The sequence below is a fragment of the Schistocerca piceifrons genome, chromosome 1 (assembly GCF_021461385.2).
Source record: "Schistocerca piceifrons isolate TAMUIC-IGC-003096 chromosome 1, iqSchPice1.1, whole genome shotgun sequence".
In the NCBI taxonomy this organism is placed as follows: domain Eukaryota; kingdom Metazoa; phylum Arthropoda; class Insecta; order Orthoptera; family Acrididae; genus Schistocerca; species Schistocerca piceifrons.
The window spans coordinates 573,422,269-573,447,036 of NC_060138.1; the positions used below are offsets into that span (position 1 = coordinate 573,422,269).

The 24,768-nt window shown below is 39.4% G+C and overlaps 1 protein-coding gene across 2 annotated transcripts in view; it reads left to right on the forward strand.

The window, feature by feature from the left end:
* The first annotated feature begins 4,238 nt into the window (after window positions 1-4,238).
* LOC124804851 (frataxin homolog, mitochondrial) overlaps window positions 4,239-24,768 on the forward strand; it is a 36,996-nt gene continuing 16,466 nt past the window's right edge. The window contains exon 1 of one of the 2 annotated variants that reach the window (XM_047265216.1): window positions 4,239-4,367. In XM_047265216.1, coding sequence (XP_047121172.1) covers window positions 4,363-4,367 — 5 coding nt within the window. In that variant the 5' untranslated portion in view covers window positions 4,239-4,362. The other variant, XM_047265208.1, reaches the window with a different exon arrangement.

A 24,768-nucleotide genomic window follows, 5' to 3' on the forward strand; every position in this document is an offset into this window, starting at 1 on the left:
GCTGCCAACATTTAGCTTTGTTGAGACTGCTGCTGTGTGACGACTGCTGCCTGATGCTGTTGACTGCCATGCGGTTTGGTGCAGAATGGCTTGCAGGTTGGTGGTCGAGGTGGCCCCAACTTCGGAGTGCTGAGGCGAAGTTGGCACATCTATGTTTGGCGGCCAACGGCGCTTCAACTCCCGCTTTGGTGGTAGACGTTGGGCTCAGGTGTACTGCTCAGTGATCGACAACGTGTTTCTCCCAATCTTCACTTTCAAATGCAATCCTGCACTGCCTACCAAGACTGTTCAGACAATCCCAGACGAGAAACCCCATATTACTACAGTACTGGGCAATACACTCTGAAGTTTTAATAGTTTGGCTTGAGCCCCATGTGCTATGGCACGAAAATATATACAGGGTGTTACAAAAAGGTACGGCCAAATTTTCAGGAAACATTCCTCACACACAAAGAAAGAAATTATGTTATGTGGACATGTATCCGGAAACGCTTACTTTCCATGTTAGAGCTCATTTTATTACTTCTCTTCAAATCACATTAATAATGGAATGGAAACACACAGCAACAGAACGTACCAGCGTGACTTCAAACACTTTGTTACAGGAAATGTTCAAAATGTCCTCCGTTAGCGAGGATACATGCATCCACCCTCTGCCGCATGGAATCCCTGATGCGCTGATGTAGCCCTGGAGAATGGTGTATTGTGTCACAGCCGCCCACAATACGAGCACGAATAGTCTCTACATTTGGTTCCGGGGTTGCGTAGACAAGAGCTTTCAAATGCCCCCATAAATGAAAGTCAAGAGGGTTGAGGTCAGGAGAGCGTGGAGGCCATGGAATTGGTCCGCCTCTACCAATCCATCGGTCACCAGATCTGTTGTTGGGAAGCGTATGAACACTTCAACTGAAATGTGCAGGAGCTCCATTGTGCATGAACCACATGTTGTGTCGTACTTGTAAAGGCACATGTTCTAGCAGCACAGGTAGAGTATTCCATATGAAATCATGATAACCTGCTCCATTGAGTGTAGGTGGAAGAACAAACTAAAATGAGCTCTAACATGGAAATTAAGCGTTTCTGGACACATGTCCACATAACAGCTTTTCTTTATTTGTGTGTGAGGAATGTTTCCTGAAAGTTTGGCCGTACCTTTTTGTAACACCCTGTATACTTGTTACACTCATCTTAATTGAGTGGTCCAGAGATGTGGCTGGTCTCAATGTTTGGCTACGTTTTCGTCATAGAGTGCCAGCTCACACCTGTCGTAAACTCAGTTTTTAAGCTGAAATAAAATATAACAAAACAATGCAGGCAGGTACTGTGGTGAAATTTAGAATATTGAGTCACTCATGCTGATTTGTAATTTGAACAAGTGTTTTATTTTTTCCCCAATATATTCACTAAACAGTCAAATTGCAGTCTGAGGGACTTTTACGTAAGGGCAGTTGTCAATAACTAATGCTACTACAGTTCACTATAAAATTCATTTGTCGCAATCACAACACTCGAGAGTCTGTTCACAGTTCATTGTTGTCTGCTGTCCTAACCCACTATATTACTCTCCACTTGATGGCTTTTGAACGTCGCTACCTACATACTTGTTCCGAAACGTGGCTACAAACTACTACCCTCAGATGGGCAGCATGTCCATCTCTTAGCATCGCTCAAAACCAACTCCCCTGACATAAAAAATAGTCACCCTATGCACCCTCAAAACGACTGCTTAGCTCAAAACAATGTTTGACAAAAAGAATTACGAATATTCTAAAACTAAACACAAAAACTCATCTGATACATTGAAAAACATGGAAAATTTTCTGGGCAATAACAATTTAAAGTCCAATTTATTTGTATCTGCCACCGTTTTTTCATAAATAATGTTCTTGTGTTGTGATATTGCTTTTCCCAGAATTTTGATACTTAACATAAATAAACAAATAAAAATACATAGTTCATTACTCATCTACCTCTTTAAACTTTAGAATGCTGTTGCTAATTTTGTCTCTTTAAATTTATTTATTACCAAAAACGCAGTTTTTTCTGAATCCTGTATTCCGACTTCTCATTCAAAACTGGTACACGTTTTGCTAAATTGGCTATTCTTGTTCGATGCAGCTCTACTAGCCGCATCTGTAGACACTTTGTTCATATTAGTCGGACAAAGCATTGCCGAGATATTAGCTTTTGAACTTTCATAAATTTACTATTTGTAAGACAACAATAACTTTTAAACTATTGTATTATTTTGTGGCGCGTCCAGATAATTTAGCTTTGCATATTTTTTCTGTCCATGAGTGCCAACTCGCACCTCCATGTCACTCTTAATTTTGTTTTTATCAACTTTTCTCTAGCATATAAATTTCTCCAAGCTCGCAAACACGGCCATATGCGTCTCTGCCTAGCGTCCGCTCGGGTTTTTCCAAGGCTGCGTAACGCTAGTCGCTCGCCACGGCCCCGTAGCAACCGCCAGCAACGTGCTCTGCGGCGGGAAACTGTTGTTTTAAGCTGCTTCGCAACACCAAGGATATCTACTTCTAAGTTACTCATGTTTGCAGTTGTTCTTGAGTCTAATTCTGGTTACTTCGTTGCACAATATGAATGGTTTTGGTTCTGTTAGATGGTGTTCAGCAGAGGTTGAATCTTTCTTCCTTAATCTTCAATGTCTCCCTTGTTTAAATAATCTAAATGCCACAGCTCCGTATAACTGGCAAAAATACAGCACTCTGTTTCACCCTGCTTGCATTTGGTTTTATACACACTACTCTGTGTGAAGGGTTGCAATATGCCTTTACCGTTGAATAAAAAGTTTGGTAAAACTGCCTCCAGCCACGAAGCATTACTGTGTACGTTGTTAAGTGTAATGGTGACAGGACTGCGACAAGCAGTCAATGCTGTCTGTCCCTATCGCTCCTCTCCTCTCGACAGTCCAAATACTGTAGAATGCCTATATATCTATTACGGTGTTTTTTTTCCAACAGAGCAAATAATGTCAAAATAACTATCTTTTAATCTTTCAATATAGCTGACTTTTCAGTTAATAAAAGGCCACGTTATTTAATAAAAACTGCTTCCTCGATTTGTGCTGTCGTTTGTACACCGTTACGTGTCAGCTCTATTCCGTTACTGCAAAACTTTCAGGTATCTGGCCTCGTTTATAAAAGAACACTCAATGAAAAAAAATCCAAGCCGTTATGGAAGATTTGTAATTTGTCACGAAAACAAAGCAAAACAATAAATTGAAAATTAAGAAGAAACAACATCAGAAGTGAGTATAGGGAAAACTTACGATGTTAGGAGACGACAAGACAGCTACGAAAGTCAGAAATTAGTTTTCCTCCGGATACTATGACGTGACGCTCCGTGATATTGACGCCCTGTGTGAATTTCGCCCCTGCAATGCACTGTGGAATGTTTGGGGTGACGTAAAGTGACGTCCAGTTCTGTGAGGTCGTTAATATACAACATGAATGGTAAGTTCCCACACACTTCCCTGGGGCACATCCGAACTTACTTCTCTGGAGCAACACTGTCGTCCTCTCTTTATCAGGCTCAGACTATTGACTGTTGTAAACCTGCACATATGCGTCTGTGTGCTAGAGACCTATTTGGAAAAAGCAATTGCTTAAAAGGTGTTTCGAGGAGAGAAATTCATGGCAACAGCACTAGAAAGAAGGCAGATTATGACATTAAAGGTACAATAACAAATGCTTGTAACTCAGACAAGGTGAATACCGGTAATTTAAAGATCTTCAGTAAACTATCACAAACTGCTCAGACCACGCCATTAAAACTTCTTAAAGAAAGATGTTGTTATTGGCTGTCACACAACCCGTTTTAGTGTACGCAGATCAGTTTGTAAATGCGACTATAATCCTTTTTATCCTTATGAAGAGGGTTATTGAAATAACAATATAATTTATAATGGTTATTAGCATGTAAGATACCAGATAAGCAATGTTGTGCATCATTTATATGTAATTATTAATTGTACTCAATCGCTGTATGTGTTAGCTTTGTATGTTAACTGTGATCACCAAGTTGGTACTGTAATTTGAAATGAACACTATATTCACTGTGTAAATACTTATGGTATTTACCAATTAGCTGTGTATCAACTCTGTCTATTTAATGTAAATAGTGTCAGAAATTTTTATTGTGATTTGTGTAAAAGACGAAGCCTAATTCATCCTGTATGATCAACGACCAATAAAGATTCTTGATTCCTCTGTTGATGACTCCATCGGAGCTGAAGCACTACGTTCTCTTTGCAATTAATCTTTAGTCCAGAAACAAATTAAGCTTGGTACCACTTATGGTCGTACTTTTGAAGTGGTTCAGAGTCAGAAGGATCGATATCGCATGGGGTATGAATCGAAAGTACTTTACCACTGGCGATAGCTGTGGTTACTGTTTACGTGAACTTGAAGGTTATGCATATGTATTATGTACTATGTAGCAAGTTGCAACTAGTATGCTATGGTTGCAGCGACAGTGAGTGGAGTGGCAGTGTCTTTAAAAAAGGCATGGAGTTTAGCAAAATTTGAAAGTTGTTGAATAGTATAGGTATGCTCAGAAAAGTTGCTGTCGCTTGCCTGTACAATGAGGCCAAGAGAAACTGGAGTGGAGAGATATTCACTGGGTCAAAATTAAGTCGGTATAGTTCGATGTATGGAAACGTGTTACCGAAAGCACTGGTAGTTTACAGAACAAAACGCCCAGAAAATTTGATTACAACGGTAGTTGTCGCTTGCAGGCAGTAAGTTTGACATTTTTTATTGTTGTTGTTGGAATCAGGTAAATGAAGCCGATAGGATTTAGATACCAATGATTTTGGTAGGAAACGAAATTGTACGACAGTGGTGAAAGTTGGCCGAAATTCTTTTGCATATGGAAATATGAAAGTACTTGTCAGTAAACTATTTGTGTATAAATGAAAACAGCATTTACATGCATTAAATTTAATGTCCTGTGTGGATGTATGCGAAACAACTCATTTTGTCGGATGTGCAAGTCATTTTAACGTAATGATAGTATCTAAATGATTTATGCATTAACGGCATCAAAATATCGGTCATCATCGTACAGTATAATTTAACGTCCCCTGAATGTTATCTAGTGAAAGGTATTTGGCTGTACGAGTTGTGTATAACAGAATCATGTATCATGCAAATTTCATCACAATATAGGCTAGTTAGTATTTTGGAGTGGTGGTAACGTGTAACAGCCAGGTGCCAAGCTGTGCCAGTGTTATTGATAATACGTGTAGGCCTCATTCTAGCAAAGGTTTCCCTTGGCTCATTAAAAATACACCATCCTGCACCTTGTAGTAATGCTCACTGCGAATAATTTGAAACCATTTAAAAATTATAGAAACACGCTATTCTGAAACACAAGTTTTATTTCCTAGGTGCACCTCATTTTGCTTGTAGAAACCTGTATAAAATTACCTAAAACTTTATCGATACTGGCAACTAAAAATGTATACAGGCCGCTATTACTTTGTGAGTTGATAGTGACAATATTCATTTTTTCCCTCCATCTGCTGTAGTGAAAACTTGTGAACTAACAGTGTATGTACTCAAATTATCAGGTCAAGAGGAATATTTGATAAGTCATCAGCTTTCATTGGTGATAAGGTGCTATAGTAAGGGTTGTGGAGGTGGGGGGGAAGACGTACCTACAGCATTGCAGTTTATGTTGGAAGCTAACAGTTTGGTTGTGAGATGGAAAGTCAGTGAATTTGAAAGTATAAGAAAAAAAAAGGGGGGGGGGGGTCAGCCTGGTTATGGTGACAGACAGATCTGTAACATAGCCTCAATGAAATTATCGTTACTGATGTAACATTTTAGTTGCCATGTTGCTTATGGCATTTGTCGCACGTTTCGTAAATCACTGGTGAAAGCCGACGACATGTATGAGGATCCCTCCGTTTCAAAAATCTTGATTGCCAGCAGAAAGCACATGTCTGTAGATGGTGCATGATGCTACACTTATTAACCCATGAAACAATAATCCCTTCTCGAGTTGCGAAAAGGAGCAGTTACTGATGATGGAGCAGTGATTATCATTTGATGCTGTTGTAGGCCCATAGGATGCCCTGGATCAAGTTGATACTTCATGTCCATGTAGAAGAACGTTAAGAACCTGGGCAAGACTTAAGAATATCCAACTTCAAAAAATTCTTTAATGTATTTGTAGAGCAACGACTAGACGTACTTGGTATCGATTCATAAAATCGTGTAGAATTCTGTTAATGAGATAGCGATTGTTAATCTGATATCGAAGTACTGTGTGGAGAAGAATGGCAAGTGTGCCAAATTTTCGTTTCTAAGTATCTCAGCGATGTTACTGCATAATTAAATGAAAATGTCAATAATTTTTACTGTTAATCATTTTTTTTCCTACTGTATTTTTCACATTAAATGCCCACATGTTGAGTCTTGTGGTCTGTATGATGAGGAGAACCATTACCTTAAAAGTTCTCTTTTCTGGTAAGATACATTGACTGACAAACCTCCAAATCTTAGTGATCGCTGGGGAGGTTGGGAGGAAAGTCTCATATTGGTTGTGAGATGCAACTGGAGCATTGGATGAAAGTCTGACCCTCTTACTGACTCTCATTGAGGCATGAAATCCTTTCCTCTCTTCTCTCCTGATGATTCTTGGACTGTATTCCACTTCAGAACACCACTTGCCATAACTATCGTGACTGGCTGGTGGTCTGTTCTACAACACCAGGACACAACTGATTGTGCACCATATATTTGACTATAATTAATTTTATCTCACATCATTTTTTCATGTAAAGAACTCCCTTTGGATGCCCTACCTGACATCCCCGAAGTCCACCACTCTGCATCTATATGCGTCACAGCTCAAGGACCCTGATGGTGACATTTGATTGATGGTATGAAGATACTGATCTGAAAAATAAGACCACCATTTTTTTTCTTTTTAATCTATAAAAAATGGAAATGTCGTGTGGCTAGGGCCTCCCGTCGGGTAGACCGTTCGCCTGGTGCAGGTCTTTCGATTTGACGCCACTTCGGCGACCTGCGCGTCGATGGGGATGAAATGATGATGATTAGGACAACACAACACCCAGTCCCTGAGCGGAGAAAATTTCCGACCCAGCCGGGAATCGAACCCGGGCCCTTTGGATTGACAGTCTGTCACGCTGACTACTCAGCTACCGGGGCGGACTTTTTAATCTATAAACATCTGGGATTTAAAATCTTCTATTACTGTATGGAATGACTCATACAATTGTTTTTGGTATTGGCTGGAGGATGAAGAATTATCTTCACTTAGCCATCAGAAACAACAGAAACATCTTCAATTGCACTAAAAGTGTGATGGTGCAATCCCCCTCCCCATCCCCCTCTTTCTTGCTGCTGAAATCTGGGTTGTGCTGGCAGATTAATCTGTAATGTAACCTGAGGGTCGAGTCAGAATATTGTTGTACCACTTGGCAGCTTTGATCCATGACATCAAGATGGTGGTGGCCTCTATTTTTTTTATTTATTTATTTATTTTTTTTCCTCCCCACTTTCAATACTACCGCTGCTATAAAATCCACCGTTCCCAGTTCCTAAACAGTTCCTTTCACTCATTATTCAGTTGATATGAGAAATATTTAGTTGCAGAAATATAATGAATTAACAGGACAAACTAAATATCTGCATCTATATCTATACTCTGCAAACCACAATGAAGTGCAACAGCAGTCCTATTAACGAAGACATACCATGAAAAATATTAACATTAAAAGAAACCAAACTAAATCCTCAGCAGTCCACAAAACCATAATTAAAAAAAAATATTAGGGGGGGGGGGGGAGGGGGAGGAGAGAGAGAGAACTAGTATAGCAAATTTCCCTTGAATATTGCACAAATGAAGTCCACAAACCCACTATACCTACCAGTGGCATCAACACAATCTCTCGAATGGCGAGCCTAGATTTCTCAACAATGCAGGTTATACTGACCCTTGGTCTGGTAGGCACCAGATATGGTTAGTTTTATACCTTCTCCAAAAATCTTAATGCTTCACATAGTTGACAGACTGAATAACTGTAGGGATTTAATCGTGGCCAACTTGTCACATAGGGACATACACATGAACTTTGTCATATACACAAGTGGATCAACTTCAGTTGGCTGGCCCATAACTAACAAAACAAAACATAAAATTAAATCTCGAACCACAAACAATACACCTCGCTAACATTTCCAAACCTGAAAACAGCTCGTCTGTACCAGCATAAAAATAATTCACTTATAAACTGTTACAAATTCCTCCAATACTATTCTCACAAACAACACTCTTGTAGTCTAGTGAATCGCTAACATAACTGCAAACAATTCAGAAACATAAACATTCCACACTGGTGTGTTCCACCGCATACTCCAACATGCCCTATGCAGTCACAATCCATTTCAAACACACTGTACCACCATGAGGTTGGCAGCACAGTTGCATCGTAGGTCAAAGGAGATGGATGGTACCGCAAGCTTTTGTTGACCCGCTCGAGGTGTAGGTTAGGTTAAGTTCAAAGGTGTCTATTTGGCTGTGTGTTTCTGGAGGCCCTGTATGTGAATAATAAATGATTATGGTAACTCACTAATTCACTACTGTAAGTGCAGCATAACTTTGCTCTCCTGCAGGGGATGCTGCAAAGGTTGTTGGCTGCCTCTTTGTCACAGGCCAGGTAGCACACTAAAATCAACATTGCGTTCACAGTGTCTACTAAAATGCTTCAACATGTTGTATTATTTAGTAGCTATGTTTGGCGACGAGTAGGAGCACACTACCTCCCCTAAATTTTCCGGCTTGGACCGGTTCCCACACTCTCGGAAAAGGACCAAGCTATACTGTGTGTATAGTATCTAACTCTTTACTTCAATGAAGTTTCATTTAAACTGAAAATGAGCAGTTCTTCGTGCAAACTTTACTTTCAGTCCCTACACTTCTGTATTAATAATGTTTCCATCAAATCCTTTTGAATTTGTTGACACTGCCTCCCCGCCCCCTCCCCCACTCAAATTTTACCAATAACCAATCACTGATGCTGGCTTCCTTTGATAACCTATGTTACAATGTCACTAGTGTTATACTCTCTTTCTAGAGTATTTATCATTTTCTATGACATTTGAGTCTTTCAGGATATATTTTGTATGTTTGGAAGAAGATGTGCTTAGAGTTTTTTCTCTTTCCTTCTGGTCAATGTTTTCATTGATGTCTCTTCCAAATTGTTACACAACAAATAAATCTAGAGCACACTAGATGTCAGTTGTCGAAGCAGTATGACAGTATCATGGTCTTTAGTAAGTCGCCATCTCTCATAGAGCTTTAAGTGATGTCACACTTCAAAGGATATACTGTTAGCTTTTGCTGTTCACTAGACAACTCACTGTGCATAGTTAATCAGTATAGTACTTATGGTGACAGAAGACTTAAGTCCAACCATACCTTTTTTGGTACCTTCTCTTAGAAGAGGTATCAATGTCTCACACAGAAACCGGTGACTTTCAATGGCCAGTCATGTACAAATAAATTTAGAAGTTCATTGCCAGTGAAAATATTTTTCTATAGGAAAACGATGGTTCTCACTCAGAATCCTTAAGTGTTCATACTTGTGAAAGTAGGTATCCCTTACTGTTTCAACCACATTGTAGATAGCAGTAAGCCAGCCTGGGATGTGTTAACAACTTTCCATCAACAAGATTGTTGTAATATTATTGCACTGGTCCATAAACAGTCCTTTTGAGCGACTGTAATTTGTGGCTAGTTTGTAGAGAAAGGTGAGGAGCGTGGTGACATTGTCTTTGGTCAAATTCAGTGAAGCAAATGAAATCTGACTGACAGGAATATCTAAAAGAATCAGTGCAAAAACACCCATACACAGCCAAGTGTAAGGGGTGTGTGTGTGTGTGTGTGTGTGTGTGTGTGTGTGTGTGAGTGAGTGAGTGAGATTTGTATAATTTCGAAGAAGGCCTTACTGGCCGAAAGCTCACTTTATGAAAGTCTTTTTGTTGTTTCTATCTGTGACTCGGCGTCTCTGCTATATGGTGAGTAGCGACTATTCTTTTCATAATATTGTTAAAAGGCATCAGTGTTGTATTTTCCTCGGAGCATTGGCATATTTTAAGCTGTGCTTCAAATAGAGTTCAGAGTTTGTTGCAGCAAGCCAGTCAGATTCGTATTCTGAACACAGTTGAACAGCTTTCAAAAAACAATGTTTTATATTGAGTTTTGGATAAATGAAGAGTGCTTTCCAAAAGAAAGGTTCAAGTTTGAAGACAAAGAAGAAAGTCACATTAGCCCAGCTGAAATATATGTTGCTCTTGACTGGCTTGTTGCTTGGTGCCTTCTGAGAGACAAGGTTCGGTCTTATAAAATCTTGAATGGAGTTAAATACTGGCATGAAATTTTTCAGCTTTGGGATACATTTTTGTTGTTGGTCAAAACAAAATGCTAATTTATTCCACATTTACCCTAGGTTCCATTGTTGAATCTAGTTGACTGTAATACTGCACTTCAACATTTCTTTCTTGTCTTTGGTAGCAATTCATCAGACTCAGAAATTTGTTGGGAGTCTACCTGATCACTCAGGTTGTTTATCCTTAGCTACATGTTGTGGTCAGTGTCATTTTGTCTGCATCTAATTTCTGAATTGAAGACGAACTTTACAAACTCCTTCAATGATTTTCTTGCAGTTAGCTTGCATAATGTTAGTAGTAATGGCTTTTCTTGGGTTTGTATCACTCTGGGGCATTGATGTTGTAGCTTATTAAATTGACAATTTTATGGAATCTAATGTAGACCCCCCCCCCCCCTACACACACACACACACACACACACACACACACACACACACACACACACACAGAGAGAGAGAGAGAGAGAGAGAGAGAGAGAGAGAGAGAGAGAGAGAGAGAGCGGTGGTGCACTAGATTCAGAGTTTCTTTGGAATAAATAATGTGTAGAGGTACGTTTACATTAACCAAAGTACTATTCCAGCAAAATTTGGCAAATGTACTTTAAATATACTAACAGATTAGACTATCTAAAGGCTTCTAGAAACATATTTCCTTAGTGAAAGCTGTCTAACTGTTTGTGAAAAATAATGTAGTTTGGAATATGTACTTATGAAAGTTACTTGAGTATGACAGGTATCCCTGTCATCACTCATTTTGTCCAAGTGGCTGTTACATATAAAGCTGTTCATACTATTACAGAAAAATAAAGATTAAACTGAAATGACTTAAGTCATTACATCAAAGAAAAAGTTGAAAACTGTGTATTTCATTATTCACAATAAACAGACAGCTTGACTTCAAATCCACCCCTAGACAGTATTTTTTCCTCTGTAAAATACTAATAAACACTGTATTGTGATATCAAGTGCAGGTGAGAAAGATTGAGTGTTCCAAGTATCCCCTGTCTTCAAGTATTTTAACTCCCCCACTTAGGCTGAGTGGTCAGCATGGCTGACTGTCATGTGGGGGACCTGGATTCCATTCTTGGGACTGCCAGGGATTTTTCTTGATGAGAGGACTGCTACAAGTGCAAGGCCAACAGAGGGACTATTCAACTAATTAGCAGCAGTTTCAAGGTCATGAAATCTTAGGATGACTGGTGTGCTGACCACGTGTCTCCATACCACACGTGGCGATCCCAAATTTGCCTGTCTAGAGTTGAACTGCACATCTTTACCATACTTGGTTAAGAGATTTGCAGTTATTACGCACTTGTTTAAAAATGAACATGAGGCAGGAGTATGACCTTTAGTGTAAGCTCTTTCTTCCATATTGTTCACAAAAGTGTATAGTTCTCCTAAAAAACACATTTTCTGGGCTGCACTGGAGTTAAGGACTGACAAACTGCCTGTTGGCTTCTGTCACGGGTTCTTTGGCTGATATATATTTGATGATTTTTGTGAAGTTGTGCCAGTATGAGTGGATTGCGTTGTCAAAGTTTCACCCTTCATTGCCAGTGTTGGACTGGAGTCGAGCTCATGTCCAAGGGCTTTTCGTAGGTGTTTCCACTGTGGTTTTCCCTTTGCTACTTGCAATGGTTGTTTGTTGCAGCACAAGAATCCAGGATCCGTTCATCTTGAAGCATTTTCTTTCTTGTTGAATCTATTGTCATGTTTGTGTCATAGCTCTTCTCCACAGCAAGAATTTCTGTGTTGGCGAATTTTACTTTGTGGTTGGTCTCGCACAGGAGGTTCTCCGCCACGGCTGAGTGGTCCACCTGCAGTGCAGTGTGGATTGATTGTCAAGTTATTCCAACATGTACATGGTATATTCCCGACATTGTAAGTGGGTGCTTTTCTCCTTTGCCAATTTGAGACACTCTTTGATTTTCTTTGTTGGTTTATAAATAGTCTTTACACTGTGTTTACACAATATAGAGCCTATTCTATCTGCCACTCTGGGACTGTATGGCAGAAAGATCTTACTTGACATTTCTTCTCCAATGCGATACTGTTTGACTGATACCCCTGGCTCCTCAGAAGGCTTTCCAGGTGTTGCATTCAATATCTGTTGCGCTGTGGCACACACATTGGTTTTTCTCGTGTTATGAGTCTATTAATCAAGCCTCTTTTATGACTTGGGTGATGATTGGACAGTTTGTGCAGGTAGCAATCGTGCATCAATTTTTGATACACCCTGTATCCCAGGTTTTCACAACTGATCTTGACCAACACATCTAAAAAGGGTAGCTGTTGATCCTTTTCTGCCTCCATGGTAAATTTTATATTGGCATGGGGACTACTCAGCTGTTTTAGGACATCTCACCGAGCTGTTCCTATCTGTGGTTCCACACAACAAAGGTATTGTTGACATGTGTACCACACCTTATGTTTATATCTAAAAACAAAGATGTGACTTACCAAACAAAAGTGCTGGCAGGTCGATAGACACAGAAACAAACACAAACGTACACACAAAATTCAAGCTTTTCCAACAAACGGTTGCTTCATCAGGAAAGAGGGAAGGAGAGGGAAAGACGAAAGGATGTGGGTTTTAAGGGAGAGGGTAAGGAGTCATTCCAATCCCGGGAGCGGAAAGACTTACCTTAGGGGGAAAAAAGACAGGTATACACTCGCGCACACACACACACACATATCCATCCACACATACACACATACACAGACACAAGCAGACATTTGTAAAGGCAAAGAGTTTGGGCAGAGATGTCAGTCGAGGCGGAAGTACAGAGGCAAAGATGTTGTTGAAAGACAGGTGAGGTATGAGCGGCGGCAAATTGAAATTAGAAATTAGCGGAGATTGAGGCCTGGCGGATAACGAGAAGAGAGGATATACTGAAGGGCAAGTTCCCATTTCCGGAGTTCTCCCTTCGGTATATCCTCTCTTCTCGTTATCCGCCAGGCCTCAATCTCTGCTAATTTCAATTTGCCGCCGCTCATACCTCACCTGTCTTTCAACAACATCTTTGCCTCTGTACTTCCGCCTTGACTGACATCTCTGCCCAAACTCTTTGCCTTTACAAATGTCTGCTTGTGTGTGTGTGTGTGTGTGTGTGTGTGTGTGTGTGTGTGTGTGTGAAAGAGCTTGGTTATGTCTTGAGGGAAAATAGAACTGATGTATTCCAGAGACTTGCTGAGTGGCACTTTGGTAAACGACGTCAGAACTGTCCAGGATTTCATTTGATTCAAGTTTGTTTCTTCAGCTTCTCAGTGAACTGTTCTATGATCTTCAAGTATGTGTCACACTTTCGTACGTGCGACTGAAGCTGAGAGGTGAAGTGTTTTGCTAGTTTATCTGTCAATGAGCTAGGAGCCTAACTATCGGTCTTAATGGAACGATAGTCTTTTAGATCTTCAGAAATCCATATGTCTGAGATGCTAGTGCTTCTGTGTTGAGCAGGTTTCTCTGAATGTCCGCTGAGAGAGAAGATGCCTTGATTATCTGATTTGTATTTCATGTGATCTACTGCATTGTATTTGCACATAGTTTTCGGTATGTTGCTGGAGCAGATAGCTCATATATCTTCTGCTCATAATCTTCTTCTTTCATTATGATAGTTGCATTTCCCTTATTGGCAGGCAGTACCAATGTGCTCTTGTCAACATTAAGCCTCTTGATAGGTTGTAACTTGTCTTTCTTCAGGTTGCAAGGTGGTGGTTTTTCTCAGTGTTGAAGGACAGGCTGTTCCTCTTTGGTCAGTTGTCATTCAGTGAGGTTGACTACTGTACATAACATTTCGTTAAGGGCCTTTTCAATCTGCTTTCCGCATCTTGCAAGCTTTTTCTTTTGTCACTCAGTGCAGCAGTCAAGTTCATTCTGCATGCTCCTATGAGTGATGCTGTCGATCTTGTCCCAGTCGTCTTGATGCATGCAGCAACGTAGTTGATAGAAAATGTCCAGCAGTTCCTCATCTGTTCTTACCAAGTATCTCCGTGTTGTATGAATTCACTCGGAAGGAAAGCTTGTTCCGTTTTGTTGTAGATATTATGGTTTTTGCGTGGTGGTGATTAGGCATGTACAATTAAAGAACTGTGGTGTGGCCCCTTCATCCAGCTGCCATGCTCAAGATGTCAGTACAGTATGCAAATCTCCTCCCAGTAGAGGCATTGGTAAGGCTTTTGTGACCACTTTTTGACAAACTGCCTGTTGGCTTCTGTCTCAGATTTTCCAGCTGACATCTGTTTGACGGTTTTTCTGACGTTTCGCAAGCACAAGTTTAAGACTGTTTGATAAAAAACGGGTTTCCTGTTGTCTCTTGATGTCTGTTCTCCTTGCAAGCTCTTTATTTTCTGTGCAGAATTACTTAACTGTGTTATGAGAATGAGAATGTGATTTCAATGAAATAAATGGAAGTAGCAAATACTCTTTATAAATGAAAATATGGCTCACTGGTAAAGTGCAGGACTAGGGGATCCAAACATTGTGGGTTTCACTCCTGGTCAGTCATAGTATTTTTATGTGTTACTTTCACTTATTTCACCTCTGGCAATGTTTGTTAATATGCAAAATGGTGAAGTGCCCAGTAAAGTGCAGGTTCCCATAACTGACTTGGTAAGTCATTTCAAAGGTCAAAGGAAAGCAACAGCATACCACCTGTAATAGAACTGTGATTAGTAAAACTACCATTATTCAAACCGATCTTCAGTTTGTTGACAGCTGTTTCTTGTTGGAATACTCTGGGTCTATTTAATTGTGTTTAAAAAATTGTAACTTGCAAAAGGGTCATTCCACGACAGTTCAACCAGGGCTCCAGCTCATAGTCTCAGATTTGACTGAAATTCAGTACACTAATTCTACCATGTGTGGAACACTCGTGTACAAAGTATTAATTTCCCCTGCCATTTAGTTCCAGAATTATGACTTGTGAAAGAAGGTGGCGTGACTCGGAAATTGCAACCCGCATCTGGCAATCTATCTTCAGACCCAACTTCAAGTCTTAATAACTTTGGAATTATTCCACACAGTCCAGTGAAATTTTTACAACCCAGTAACATCCACTTAGAGAACACACTCCATGAATCAAAACACCAACAACATATTTCTGAGGGAAAATAAAAAAATCCAAAATGTGATTTATAAATGTAATACGTTAAAAGGTACATATTGAAGGTGCCCTCTATGCCAAATATAATTCACTCAAAATGATATAAATTTTTTTGTGGTAAGCTTAATGTGGCCTAAACAAACACAGAACTCATCATGCCCATATCAGTCACAAAAACTGAGTTACATGCACAAGAAAATACAAAAATTTGAAAAATTACCTGAAAAACATGGATTTTTGAAGTGTGATAGCACAAAAGGGACAAGTGGTATCCAAGCCAAATTTCACACATTGCATAAGTAGACCATAATGATATGTATCTCAAAGTTTCAACGTGTTATTGCAAGACATTTGTGTACAATGGAAGTTGAGAGATGTATTTGGTGATGTGGCCATTGTTCCACAACACACTTTTGTAAAAACATATTGTAAACTGTTCTGCCTCTTCTTATCCTCTCCCACAACTGTTTAATCACTAAGCAACAACATATAGACAGATTAACATAACTTATCATTAATGTTTACTGCACCTTAACTGCTAAAAACAAGAAGATTGTGCTGCGAACAGAAGTTCTCCCACACTTTAGCTACTGTACGCTGTACATTGAGTGGCAAATTGTACTGTCTTCCTGACACTGTGGTAGGAGCTGGAACTGTTATAAGAATATGTTCAAAAGGAATCCAACACCTGTCTGCCAAACATGGCCAATGAAATGATCTTGCTGGTCCTGCTGGAGCCATGAACTTCACAAATACATCACCTTCTGCTTCACAGCACTCTGCAGCACATCCCAAGTACCATTTGTCATCATAAACAGCAATAACATAGCAACCTGGTTGTATGTTGCTGCTTTTGCTTCTGAATCCTGTGTCAGACACACTGTGAAGACACATGTTGTGCATGAACCTATAGTTATAACCGGACAGTCTGCTCATCTGCACATTGTCAGAGTCCGTTGGAGAGAAGTGATGGTGGCTCCTTGTGCCTGCAACAGTTTTAACGTGTTCTAGTCTGCTTTTTAGCAACTCTTCGACTGATTTCACCTCATCTTTTGAAACATAGAATGATTGTATGCTAGAGATATTTTTCTGTACCCAAGTAAATAATTGAAGAGGTGTTAGAATGTGACCTCCTGTAGGGTGCTGCAGACTAGCTCGTGATGCCATGCACTTAATGGTAGCACCAATACCATCACATACATTTTTACCATGGCTTGTCGTGAAAAAATTCCATTCTGCGTGAATCTGAAAATCATGGTAATGCATGCATAAATTTTTGCGATTTTTATACTTTTTGTACTGACTAGCTGCCTCATCACTGAAGTATTTTGCAAAATGTGTGTGAGGCAGCTTGTTTTTTACATATGCCATGACAGTGTGAATTTGGGCATGAACTGCAATGGCATCATGAATCAGTCAGTCACTAAAAACGCATAGGTTCATGACAGACACATCACCTGTTTTGTCTCTATAGTAAATCGCAAATGGCTGGAGAGTTGCTTGACTGTTGTCCCAATGATATCCTTGGATGGCATCTTGAACTATAAATGCATAATTTTCAGAAAAGTCTATTCTTACTATAATTTCATCTTGTTTCAAATTATCCTTACAAAACTGGAGATTAGCTGATTGTGCTGTTGCTTTGAAGCTGTGTGTGGTCAGTTTGTCCGTTTTTTTGACAACACATTTCAACAAAATCTTCCACTGTACTTTGCTTTGTTGCAAGACTTGTGCAATCGATGTGTGTCCATTGGTTATAAGAAACAAGTTCATCGTCATCCGTAAGGAGTTCACCATACAGTTTGTTATTCATGTGTTCTGCAAGATTTGCCTTACCAGGACACTTTTTCATACCTATGTATCATGCATTGGTAGGAACTGATGCCACACACTAGCAGCTTCATTGCACCTTTGTAATCCAGACCAGAATCCTTTACAGCAGCAAACATCAGCTTAGCATTTTGATGGGTCTCACATACACAAACATTGTGTGTGCCCTTTGCACTTACAGGTACAACCCATTTTGGCCAAAGATTGAATAAAGATGATAAACCTACTTTGGTATTGGGATACTTTTCCTTGAATTCTACATATAGTTCTGATATGTTGCATAGCAACAGTCTTTCTTGCATCTGTACACGTACATTTCCCGTTTTCACTGTTACATAGTCTTTTTTTCCAGGCATTATTCGGCTGTAGTCATTATTTTCATAAAACTCCGACACTAGCACCTTTATTTCTGAACTCAATTGCTTACCCTGAACCTGCTGAAGTTGTGGAAGCATTCCTTGGGTTGCTTTTATTTTCCTATCTTGCTTTACCATGTATGTAGAAACATTGAATTCCTTTGCAGTGTAGTCAATAGACCAACTGGAAGGTGCAAGAGTAAGAATAGCTACTTTTTTCTGGTGTGTGGATATGGCACATTTTTCTTTCCAATCATGCACGATTTTGTCCAACTCAGAGCATATCTGACATGATTTCTGTTCCTTTGGAGCAGATAGTTCTTCCTCTTCCACCACTAGTGTGTCAGCTATTTTGTGTTGTAATTCCATTTGAGCTTCTTGTAGTTTTCTTCCACCATAGTTGGGCCTGTCTCTTTTCCCAACTTTGTGTGTCTTCATGGGAGACAAACCAAGAGCAGTCACTGAAGTCTTTAATTGCTCATCCGCTGTGGTTGTAGGTGGCTGATACTCTTCATCACTGTCATGTAAATTATCAGAATATTCTTCATTTTTTAGCAGTGTAACACACCTGGAACATAACTTTTGTCCTGGTTTCATGTTAAGTCCCAAGCACTGATTCACTTTCACTACTGATTTTATATCAATTTCTCTGAGGCTACACTTCACTGTCTTCTTATGAATCCGAAATGGATCAAAACAACTTCTTTGTAGGAAAGAATACTTATCCAGAAAATCTTTCATATGATGATAACAAACACTAAAGTTCCCTGGAACTGTACTTCTTGTGCCCACAGGGTGTATCCCAGATCTCCATAGCAACAAATTTTGGTCCGATTCATCCAGATCATACAGTACAAAGCGAATGCCACATTTTGTTCCATATGTTGTTTTATGACATTCAGATGCTTGTGCTCCACCAATACTGCAACTTGTTTGAACAAAAGCACCACTGGTACACTCTTCTGCCTCCATACTGACTTTCCACAACAGTACTGACCAGTCTGAACTAGAACCTAAAAAACATGAGTAACCTGTAATTGTTGCTTGTTTACTTTGTTGTTCCTGCCTAACAATGACTCATTCTGTCCCTGAAAACTACCATTGTTTAACTGTCTGTTGCCTAATGGTTCCCAACAATTACTGCAGCTTTATCTGAAACAAGCTGTCTGCATCATCAATATTACCTGCTAAATCGTGTTAGAAGAAATGTAACCAAATACATCTCTGTCAACTTTTATTGTACACAAATGCCTTGCAATAACAAGTTGAAATTTTGCCACATATTATGTTATGATCTATTTATGCAATGTTTGAAATTTGGCTTGGATATCACTTGTCCCTTTTGTGCTACCACACTTAGAAAATCCATGTTTTCAGGTAATTTTTCAAATTTTTGTATTTTTGTGTGCATGTAACTCAGTTTTTGTGACTGATATGGGCATGATGAGTTCTGTGTGTGTTTAGGCCACATTAAGCATACCACAAAAAAATTTACACTCTTTTTGAGTGAATTTTATTTGTCATAGAGGGCACCTACAATGTGTACCTATCTTTTAATCACATTTTGGAATTTTTTATTTTCCGTCAGAAATATGTTGCTGGTGTTTTGATTCATGGAGTGTGTTCTCTAAATGGATGTTACTGGGTTGTAAAAATTTCACTGGACAGTGTGGAATAGTTCCAAAGTTATTAAGACCTGAAGTTGGGTCTGAAGATAGATTGCCAGATGCGGGTTGCAATTTCCGGGTTACGCCACCTTCTTTCACAAGCCATAATTCTGGAACTAATTGGCAGGGGAACTTAAAATTTTGTACATCAGTGTTCCACACTTGGTAGCATTGGTGTGCTAAATTTCAGCCAAATCTGAGACTATCAGCTGGAACATTTTCTCAAATTGGTTGAATTGACATGGAATGACCCAAAAAGCAGTTGAAGGGTAGGAAAGAAATGTGCAGTTGGAGACAAGTCAGAGTGTCTAATTATAGTGTTCAAAGGTTTTCTTAAATCATTCCATGTTGACTCTAAGATAGTTCTTACTCACAGGCCAACACTGACATCTCACAATCTATTGTGAGACCTTGTAAAATTAAGTCGGTTCTAATCATTGTGATAGTACTTGTTTTTGGTGTTAATGTGGTTAATTGTGACAGGAGGGTACCTTTTTAGGTTAGAGTAAGGAATCAGTGAACCGTTGTGAAAGAATTAAAACAACAAACAAGAGATGAGCCCTGCAGAATGCTTAAGAATGCGAGGAAAAGTAAGGTTAGCTTATTTCATCACAGTGTTAGGTTGAGTAACAAAGTAGAAGAGTATCATGTCTGTTTGGAAAATTTAGAGCTCTCTAAAAAGATTTAAGACATCCTGTGTTTATCTGAACGCTACATAACCACAGAGCTAGAAAAGTTAAATATAAGAGATAACACCTTGGCATCTTACTCATGTATAAGTAACAAGGGAAAAGGAGGTGTTACATTAAACAATACACAAATTCAGAAACATTGAGACAAGTAAATTTTGTAGTGATCAGCACATAGATGTGTGCACTTGTGAATTACTACTGAAAAAAAAAGGTAGTTTTTAATTGAATCTGTATATGGATACCCACTGGGATAACTGTCAGGCAGCAGCAAACAGTTAATAGTCTGTGATTATTTCAGTGTAGATTTTGTAAAGCATTGTGACAGTATTAATGATCTGGAAACCTTATTTGGAACTTAAAATTTGATCTCCGTCATTAATCTTCCAACATTAGTGAGTAAAGAGCGGAGGACTGTAGTTGTTAGTGTTTCCTTTGATGAAGCTGAAAGCAAGAAAATAACTGTGTACTCAGTAACAGATGTCTTCTCTGATCATGATGCACAGTTACAGTAAATGAGTGTGTGCATTACAATATAGTATGCCTCAGTGGAAATCAGTTAGGATAATTAGTGATCCAAGATAAACATTTTTGAGGGTAGTTTACAGGAGACGACCTGAGATGAAGTTCATAATAAATCAAATACTGACATAAAATTTAATCTAATCCACAATAAATTCATATCATTATTTGAAAATAGCATTTCTCATAAACCTGCTGGAAAGGACATGGAACAGCCATAAGAAAAAAGGGAACTGTATGTGCGGGTAAGAATAATATAAAGATTCCGCAGTAGTTCTATACCACAAAAATAACTCAACATTACTAAGAAAAGTTATTAAAAAACAAAGAAACATACACATTATGTCAGAAATCAATAATTCTGACATCAGACTTAAGGCTATTGGGAATCTAGTACAAAGATAGACAGAGCAAACATTCACATACCAGGATAACATCACTAACATTTGAGGTGGTCATATATTCTAAAATAATGTGCAACATGAGCAACAGCAACATCCACAGTAGGCTAAATTGCAGTTTGCTTTCAGAAGAGTTGCTCTTCTGAGAATGCTATTTAACTGTTCACTCACCAAACATTAGAAGTACTAAATAACAAAATAGCTCCAATTGGATGATCTGAGGTTTTATGGAATTAGTGGTATAGTCAACCAGTGAATGATGTCATATATAACTAAAAATAATGCAGTAAGTGATACTTAATAATTCAGTCAATGTAAGGAAGGGGGATTCTTCTGAATGGTGAGAAATCACTGGAGAGAGATGTCTATGGCATTCCACATGGCCCAGTCTTAAATCTGCTGTTGCTTCTCATATACGTAATTGATTTTCTACCATGCAAAAGCAGAATTAGTTCTTTTTGCAGGTGACACCAGTATTGTAATCAATCCAGACGACAGAAGAAATGGTAAATAATGTTCTTAAAAGGTATTGTTGAGTGGTTTTCTGTGAATAGTCTCACTCTCAATTTCAAAAAACACAACATATTCAATTCTGCACTAATAGAAGTATTACACGAACAATAATTGTGTAACACATACGAGAAAACAATAACTATGGTGGAAACATCAAAATTATTAGGCGTTTGTATTGATGAGATTTTAAACACATTTTGGAACATGTCAAACAACTTATTTCAGCTACATTTGCTCTTTGCGTAATTGCAAATATTGGTGAGAAACAAATCAGTAAGTTTACATATTTTGCATATTTTCATTCAATAATGTCATATGGAATAATGTTCTAGGGCAACAACTCTTTAAGCAAGAGTGTTTTCATTGTTCAAAAATGTAGTGTAAGACTACTAAGTGGTGCTCACCTACAATCATCTTGTAGGCATCTATTTAAGGAGTTGGGCATCCTACCACATCACAGTGTATATATTCCCTCCTGAAGTTTGTTGTGAATAATTCGCTGTAGTTCAAAAGGCACGATGATGTACGTAATTACAGGACCAGAAGAAAATATGACATTCATTACTCCACATTAAGTTTGTCTTTAGCACAAAAAGGGGTGCACAATGCTGCCACCAAAATTTTTGATCCCTAACCCAATGGCATAAAACATCTGAAAGACAGCAAATTTAAAGTTGGAAACAAACAAAAAATTTCTTCTTGACGGTTACTTGTACCTGTAGAAGAAAATCTAATTTTGTGCATGATATGTGAAAGATGGTGGGTAGGAATTGTTAACCCACAACAGTACTAAAAAAGAAGAAAAAGTAAATGATTAGCATTTAGCCACATTTATATATGAACCTGAGTCTAAAACTACTTGTTCCACACCTTTATGATTAATTGTACAAATGTTCCATGGAACATGAAACCAACAGGATATATGATCCATCTGTGGCATCACAGTATAAAGATTCTATGGAATTACACCCAACTTAATTTTGAAACTTTAAGTGGGTGATGCCAGGGGTCCAATCTGCATTACTTTTTTAATTATCACCTGTTATTTTAATTATCATCAGTTATATTAACCCTTCACGTGACAGATGGACCTTTTGTTGTGATGGAGTGAGACTAGTATAAAACAGAAATTTTAACATATTTTATGTAGAAAATATTGGTTTCTAACATCAACAAGTATACAAATTGTAAGTATTATGGAAATTATACCAGTTTATGAAATACTGACAGCCAGGCCAGGGAATGAAAACCTTTGTCAATAATCAGTATCAAATACATCAAGAATTCGAAGACTATCAGACCTTAGCACCCATGCAATATTATCAGCTTTGAATGGAAATTCTTTGTATGCACTATGCTTTCTAGAAGTCACATCTTCATGATGAAAGTATGCAGTTCGAACATGCTGCATGACATGCTTAATAGATTTTTATTTTTGTAAATTTAAGACCAAAAGAACTCACAAATGTATCTTTTTGTCATACATTTGGTGACTGACTTCATTGTTAATGTGCTCAGGACTCATTGTTTCAAAGTTTCCCCACCCCATGCGGGTCCAGGGGTTAGAATAGACCCGGGGTATCCCTGCCTGTCATAAGATGTGACTAAATGGAGTCTCTTACTTTTTGGCCCTGTAAGTTCAGGTCCCATTTTATGGTTTGACCTGCCACTTTCCAAATTCTGCAAAAGTGCGGGCCATATGGGGAAGGACGCCTTACGTGGTGCATGAGTTATCCATAGCGCCCTTAGATTCGATCTCCTGAACCTCTTATCGTGGCTTTGCATCCTCACCTGCAATTCAACTATTTGGGCGAGGACACTTTCTGGGGTATGTCATTTGCTTCCGTTGTCTCCTGCCTTCTTTCGTCCACATGACAATATTGGATTTCTCTGCGCGCAATATCCAGCACAATGCCCACATGACAATATTGGTTTTCTCTGCGCGCAATATCCAGCACAATGCCCACATGACAATATTGGATTTCTCTGCGCGCAATATCCAGCACAATTGCCAGTCCATTGTGGTGGGGCTGTCATGTACCCATTTGGTGATAGTCCCCTGACAACACAGGGATCGCACTGCTGATGGCTGAGCTGTTAACTCCCCACATATGCCAAGGAGTAGATGACTGTCTTCCCGGGGCATCAGGACTCCTGGCAATGGCCATCATGCCAGGTGTCCTTTGCTGTGGCTGCGTGGCGCCCATGGGAAGAGAGCCCCTGATCGGAGTGGGTGGCATCAGGATGGATAACTTGCAATGAAGCGGACTAAGTTATCTCTTGCTGGTGACTGTACGGTGCCAACAGTCTCTAAGAAGGTCAAGATAGAATACAATGCTGACATATGACCCTAAATCATTTCCCTCCCTCACTACACCATGGGAGGAACATAGGACTACAGAAAGAAGAGAGCTATATTCGCCTCAGCATTTAGTCTGTATCAGAATGGATGGGGACACCTTTCTACCTATAAAGCCTCAATGTTTTGTTGAACATCTTGAGGATAAGTTTGGGGAAGTGACAGCACTGTCCAAGAGGTGAAGTAGTGCAGTCGTGATTCAGACAGCATACCCAGCCCAATCCTGGGCATTACTCGCTTGTGACCGGCTGGGTGATAATTCTGTTTCCGTCACTCCTCAAAAAGTCAACGTGGTTCAGGGGATTATTTTCCATCGCAACCTTCTCTTGCAGTCTGAGATCAGCTCCGCTCCAATCTAGAACGGCAGGATGTTTATTTCATCCAGCGCATTCACAGGGGACCCAAAGACAACAGGGTTGCTACTGGTGCTTTCATCTTGGCCTTTGAGGGTGATTCATTGCCTGAAAGGTCAAGATAATGGTTTACTGCTGTGATTTTAAACCATAAGTCCCTCCCCCTATGCGGTGCTTTAAGTGCTGGAAATATGGGCACGTCTTTCTGCTGCAATTCCAGCATCATATGTCGAGACTGCGGAAGTCACTGCATCCAGATACTCCATGTGCTCCTCCTCCCATCTGTGTCAACTGTGGAGAACAGCACTCCCCCTGCTTGCCAGACTGCACAGTACTCCAAAAGGAGCGGAAAATCATGGAGTACTAGACCCTGGACTGGTTGACTTACATAGAGGCTAAACGTAAATTTGAAAGATTATACCCCATTCGGTTGACGTCCATTACCATTTCCGTCACAAGTACCAGTTATACCACACACTGTGCCTTGAACAGTGGACCCTCCAGGCCTCCAGAATACATCTGCCCTCATGGT